General features: G+C 51.4%; 1 protein-coding gene across 1 annotated transcript in view; it reads right to left on the bottom strand.

Annotated features, from left to right (window-relative positions):
• The window catches only part of COL22A1 (collagen type XXII alpha 1 chain), a 191,307-nt gene that overhangs the window by 25,341 nt on the left and 159,592 nt on the right, over positions 1 to 6,374 (bottom strand). Inside the window, exons 41-42 of the mRNA XM_011373400.1 lie at positions 3,692 to 3,745; positions 2,113 to 2,166 (exon numbers count right to left, since the gene is read on the bottom strand). Of these exons, the coding sequence (XP_011371702.1) occupies positions 2,113 to 2,166; positions 3,692 to 3,745 (108 nt within the window). The remainder of the gene's footprint in view (positions 1 to 2,112; positions 2,167 to 3,691; positions 3,746 to 6,374) is intronic.

Below are 6,374 nucleotides of genomic sequence, written 5' to 3'. Positions count from 1 at the left end.
CTAGTCTCTGGGAATATAAAGGTGCTGGGAGGACACAGCCACATCTCAGGAAGGACCGAAGTATTTACCAGGCGGTCATCCCTGAGACAGCGGTAGACGGTCTCACTTCGGAGGGGGCATTTTCAACGAACATCAGGAATTTCAGGACAAAAGGCAGGAAATGAACAACTGGCTTTATCTTCCAGGGAGATACGAAAGAATTGCCGTGTCGACTCGGGGATGAAGAGATGCATAAATGGATGACTGGAAGGGAAGTTCAGTCTCACTCCCCACGTTCCTGTCCTGCCCTCCTCTACACCGTGCCTCAGCTGTCAGCTCCTCAGTGGGACACGTCTGCCTACCAGGTCCAAAAGTGCAAGTCTCTGGCCCCTCAGAGCGCCTTTCTTGTCGTTTACTGACTTATTCGGTGGGAACTAAGACAGTGTCTTGGAGACAGTGGATAGGAAATATTTCTTGAATAAATGAATGGTTTAGAAGCTGGGCCAACTGGGTGACGAAGACAGGGGTTCTTTAGACTAATTAGTGTGTTGCTTCTCACTAGCTTCGGTCAAGTGGTATAAGGTCTCTAAGCTTCAGTTTCATTACCTAGAAAGTGACGCTGCCCACACCATCGTGAGGGGCAGTGCTTACGATGTGCTTGGCACGGAACGGAGGGTGTCGCTAGGAGCGCCTCCCCTTAGGGCCAAAGAGCCTGGGCCCATGTCCCGATTCTCTGGTGACCAGCCACATGGTCTCAGGCAACTTATTTTACTCCTCTGCACTCAGTCCCTTCACAAAATGGAGACGGAGATGCCACCTACTTCACTTGAATCTCTGAGACAATTAAGGTGATGCACAGGAAGAGCGGGCCAGCACCAGGCACGCGCCACGTCTCCCAACTACCGTAAGCTCCGACGGCAGCGTCTTCCCCCGTGTGTGCCTACGGGCCAGCCCAAGACCGCGAATGACAGCTAAACAGTGGGCAACGAGTAAGCAAGCTCTCAGGGTGCACTCCTGGGACTTTCCAGCCGCCTTCGTTCAGTTGTTTTACACGCATTTACTGAGTGCTGATGTTGGATCAGGTGCCGGAAAAGTTTTCAGGACACAGAAATGGCCGCGTCGAGAAAACGTGACGCAGCTGGAGAAGAGGTGCAAATTTCCCACACAGGACGCATCCTGGGAACGGGGTGCAGTCTGATCGGGCCCCACCTCTTCCACTAGGTAAAGACCCAGTAAACGTGCATGTAATAAAGGGGTAACGATAATACTTAAAAAAATAACCTACGTTTCATGCTTTCGTGCACCTGGGATGCTGCAGGGGAAGATGACACATCTCGTCTAAACCTAACCAAATTCTTTCCACTCCGAACCTGGGTTCTTCTACGTAAATCTGCCGGTAGCTTCTGGCATCCTAGACTCTAGAATCTAGCTAAGCTGGAATTAAATTCCCTGCTGCGGACTGGGAACAGGGTAAAGGTTTTATCTGGAAGAAAGATGTTGACTGAACGCCAGAAAATAACCCCTGAGAGAAGCCTTGTCTGTTTGGTATCTATATCCCTTGGTACCTTGGACAGGGCCTGGAATATTCTAAACACTCGAAAAGAGACAAATGACCCTAAGGGTTAATGTCGTGGTCTTGAGTTGCTTTTGCAGGACTGACTGTTGAACCTGAATGGGCGGCCGACTCAGCATCTGTCCCCAAGGGCAATCCACAGTACAAAGCATGACACAAAGCAGAAGCTCAGTGAACATGCGCACGTGAACTGAGAGCCTGCATCGGCCGGAGAAGGACAAGCTGGCTTCTGATTATAACTGCTTCTCAGTCCCAGACCCATCATCTAGCGGGAGGATAAAAAGCCAGGGGCCAATTCCTCCAGGTGTCACAGAGATCGACGTTACAGCAGTTTCCAACAAAAAGGAAACAAGGATTCATTTTCACCAGAGATGTCTTTCAGGCTTTGGAACTACAGGGGTGTGGAGGGGGTGGGGTACGAGGTTCAACCGACAACCGTGGTCAAAGTCCTTCAGCTCTTAGGTTGCACGGGGAAGCTGAAGTCATGCTAATATGAAAGTATTCATGAATAGACCGTTTTTAAATAAAATCAGAGGAGGGGGTTAAAGATAATTACTTACAGGTGGCCCAGGGCTCCCTGGGGGCCCCATGAAACCTGGAACTCCAGGATGGCCCTAGAAAACACAAGAGGCAATTCTTTAAAAAGACTCATAAAAAGCTTCTCAAATCTGTGCAACTACCATATTTCAGACGATAATCCAGAATTTATTTCTTAACTCAAATAACAGTTTTGGAGGAAAACACAACAAAAAGACTCTCTCTCTCTCTCTCTCTCTCTCTCTCTGGTGCTTCAATGGGTTGAGGAAGTATCTGACAATATTTGCAAAAACTAATCTATCCTGCAGGTGGATTTGCTTCAAAACACTGTGAAAGAAGAAGGTGTGGGAGGTGGTTGAGGGTATAATGGAAACGAGGGTGGCCGTCATGGCTGAAACATATCGCAGCTGGGCGACGGGTACCGAGGGGTTTTTTTTTATTATACTCTCTACTTTTATGTATGTTTGGAGTGTCCCATAGTGAAAACGTAGAAACAAATGCAGACACACACTGTGTAAGCCCCTAATGGAAGACTTTCAGCTAGCTGAACCATGGCGACCACACGATGGCAATACTGGTTATTTAAAGGAGAGCACTGTCTCCGTGCGTGGAGGAGTCCATGTGTTTTTAGAAAGAGCTAAACAAGTTATTGTGTAAAATGGATAAAAATGACATCTCATTTAGTACAGTAATGTTAAAAAGTTAAACAAAACACCACGAAGGATATGACTTCCCTGCCCTCTCCCTCCATCTCTCACCACGCGAGCTATCACATCCACTGTAGATGACACTGCCTCTGACAACTCATCCTTATCAGAAGAATCCAAGCTCATTCTGCTGTTCCGAGCAGAGGGAGCTGCGGCCGCAACGCCGGTCAGCCCGCGCGCGCAGCCCCTGACCGCCTCTGGGTGACTCCCCCCCAGTCCTGCGCCCTCTCACGGGACTTGCTCCTCACCGTCCTGTATCTCGGGGCCTGGGGCGGTGCGGGGCATGGGTCGTTGACGAGGAGGACTGAGTGAGAAGCGCACAGGAGGGTGAGGAGTACAGGGGAGGGCAGGGGGAGAGAGAGAAGGGAAACGCAGGGAGAAGACCAGACCGACGGCAGCAAAGCAGAAGCAGAGCAGCCCTTTCAAACGGCAGAAAACTGGCTGGGGGCCGAGGAGCTGAGCGGGCAGCATCGGCCGGAGCCGACGGGGAAGCGGTGGTCAGCACCACGGACAGAGCGGCGTGTCATCGCCGGCACCGTCCTCCAGCGCCTCTGGAGAAGCGGCCCGGCAAGGGCGGCTGGGCGCTGGAAAGCACGCCACTGGCTACGCGAGTCATGGGACAGCTAGTTCAGAAACAGTGGCAGGGCGGGAAGAGAGAAGGGGACATTTCGCAGGGAATGACTACCATTTTAGTGAACAAAAAGCACTAAAAGCCGAAGGGTCCAAAAGAAAAAACAGAAAAGGCAGGCTCCTCAGACGACTGCGGATGGGAATGTGACAACGAACCAGGGGCATCGAGATGGGGACCAGGAACACGTGATTAAAAAACATACAAGCGCGAAGCAGCGACAGGGCGCGGTGCTCCTCCGGGCCGAGGGCGCCGCAGACGCGTTACCTGCTCGCCCTTCTGTCCCGCCGCGCCGCCCGCACCGCGCTCTCCTCTGCTGCCCTGGCGAGAGGAAAGTGAGCGAGTGAGTGGGGTTTGGATCGAGCTCCGCCGCCAGAGAAAGAAGTCTGCACGTGCGCGTTCGTCCGCCATGCGTTCCTGCATTCGTTCACTCATTCTTCACCAATCTCTCGTCTCGTCACGTTCACGCTGCAGGCCAGGTATGGTGTCAACAGAGAGCATCGGGTCCTGGGTGAGGAGCCGCTGATGGAGGGGCTTAATCTGGTTGTGAGGTGCCGGCGGCGGGCAGTGGAAAATGGGGCTGGGGAGACAGGAGTTGCCCACCTCACTGAGAGCCTGGCATGTCCACCCTTGAACGCGGACTGAGCTACAGGCTCTGGAAACCAGTGGAAGGATGTGTGACCCCAGATATCAGAAGGGCCCCTCTGGACACACTGTAGGGTGGACCAGAAGGTTCGGGATGAAGAGAGGGGATCGGGTAAGAGAAAGTGGGGTGTTACAGGCTGAGGAAGGCGCAGCCTGACAGTGACTGTGGGCACTGCAGAGTGGCCGAGGTCGGGGGAGGGGCTGAGTGGCGGCGGGCGGGGCACACCGCACAGTGGGCTGAGCAGGAAGACGGTCTCTGTCCACAGGCTCCTCGCTGTCAGCCTTTCTAGCTGTGGGACCTTGGGCGGGTCACTTAAACTCTGAGCTGTAGTTTTCTTAATACACAAAATAGAGAAAACAGTGATTGCCCACCTTGTAAAATGTTGGGAGAATAAAATCAAATAATACATGGAAAACACTTAGCATGGAACTCAAAACACAGTAAGAGCTCAATAAATACTGGTTACCAAAATTATTTTACATTATTTTGTACATAAACCCTAATTTTTTCATTCACTACGTGTCACCAGGCAAGGTGCTTCAACTCTGTTTCCTTACTTGGAAAAGAGAAATAATAGTAACAGTATCTTTGTCATGGGGTTGTCGTAAAGATTAAGTGACCCAAAATCTATAAAGTGCTGAGGCTGGTGAAGAGCTCACTGTTAGCTCTCAATAAACATTAGCCACCATTCTCATCGTCACTATCGTCATCAACATCACCATCACCACCGTCATCGCCATCATCATCACCACAACCGCTATCACCATCGTCATCATCACTACATCATCCTCGCCATCATCTTCACTGTCATCATGTCGTATGACATCACCACAACCATCATCGCCATCACCAACGTCATCACTGTCATTACTGAGGTCATGAAAACACTCATAATATGCAACGTACAAAAAATACCTTTTACGGGCTAACCCTGAAAGTAACATTCAAAGGTTTCGATCTCTCTTAACTGTCACCTATTTTTGGCTCTGCATTTACTGTGTTAACAAATGTATTTCAGTAAAATGTTATTAAACAAAGAACATTTCAGTTCCTCTAAAAGAATGCATTATGCAGTGAGATAAGTCTTTGGCAGTCGGTCAGCGTTGGCTCTGCTTCTGGCCTGTCATCTCCCGTCTGTGCCTGCCGCAGATCACGCCCCCTCTGCTCTCGGCTTGTTCATCCGGGAAGTGAAGGATGGGGGGAGTCAATCTATGAGGGTCTTCCAGGCCCAGGACCCCACAATTCTCACTGGAGCATCGAGCCCCGCTCCCTCCTCCCCCAGATGGCTGTGCCACATCAGCAGGTCTCTGGTGAGGAAGGCCACCTAATAACACTCCTGGCTGCCTCCCCGGGGTGTGTCGGGGGTGGGGGGTGGGGTGAGCTAATGCCTCTGAACGGCCACATGTCACTGTAGAGCAGAAAAAAATAGGTTCCGAGGAGAAGAGCATTTGTTCCAATATTTTTTGCGTGCAATTACTTCGACTGCTTTGAAATCTATAAAGCCAGCACACTGTCTGCAGGCCACAGCACAATCTCAGTGAAAAGAAGTGACAGGGAATAGCACACTGCCTCTTTGACATTTAGGACAATCGCCTTAAAAGTAAACAGTCTCCTTTCAGATCCCGGTGCTTGGTCTGAGCTTGGAGTGATTTCGATCTTCATCTCTTAACAATGAAAATGTCAGCAGCCCAAGGATCTCCAGGCGTTCTTGTCTCCCTCTCCACGGCAGGTGGGGCTGGAAGCCAGCACGGCCACCCCCAAGCCTGACTCACTTCCTGCCAGAAGAGAGGACTGACATTTACAGAGCCCCTGCCTTGCCAGGCACTCTGCCGGGGCTCCCCGAATGAGATCCCATTTCATCCACTTCTTTGTTTATATCCTGAGCTGATGCAAAAAAAAAAAAAAATTACTTACTATGTCTGTGTTATCTAAGTCAGCCGGTAGGACGACCCCATGAGGGAGGGGCTGTTATCAGAGTGCAGACAAGAAATCCGAAGCCACTTGTCTCAGCTGCTGTTAAGTCAAACGGAGCAACAACCCCAGGGGCCCTCGCGCTGCCACGCAGCCAGCGTCCCTACGGCTGGCCCCACACCTGCGCTCTGCAAACGCTTCCTGTTTCGCCCTCCCGTCGTCTTTGTGAGAGAGGCCATATGGCTGTTCTTTTACAGGTGAGGGACCTGGGGTTCGGAGAAGTCAAATAAACTGCCTGAGGCCTGTAACTAGTAAGCAAAATGCACTCAGCGGCAGAGCCGGGCTGGGGAACCAGCGGACCCCCGTGGTGGCCGCCAGCCCCAGTCTGACTTC

The sequence above is a fragment of the Pteropus vampyrus genome, unplaced genomic scaffold, assembly GCF_000151845.1.
Source record: "Pteropus vampyrus isolate Shadow unplaced genomic scaffold, Pvam_2.0 Scaffold224, whole genome shotgun sequence".
In the NCBI taxonomy this organism is placed as follows: Eukaryota; Metazoa; Chordata; class Mammalia; order Chiroptera; family Pteropodidae; genus Pteropus; species Pteropus vampyrus.
This window is presented reverse-complemented; position numbering and strand designations above follow the sequence as displayed.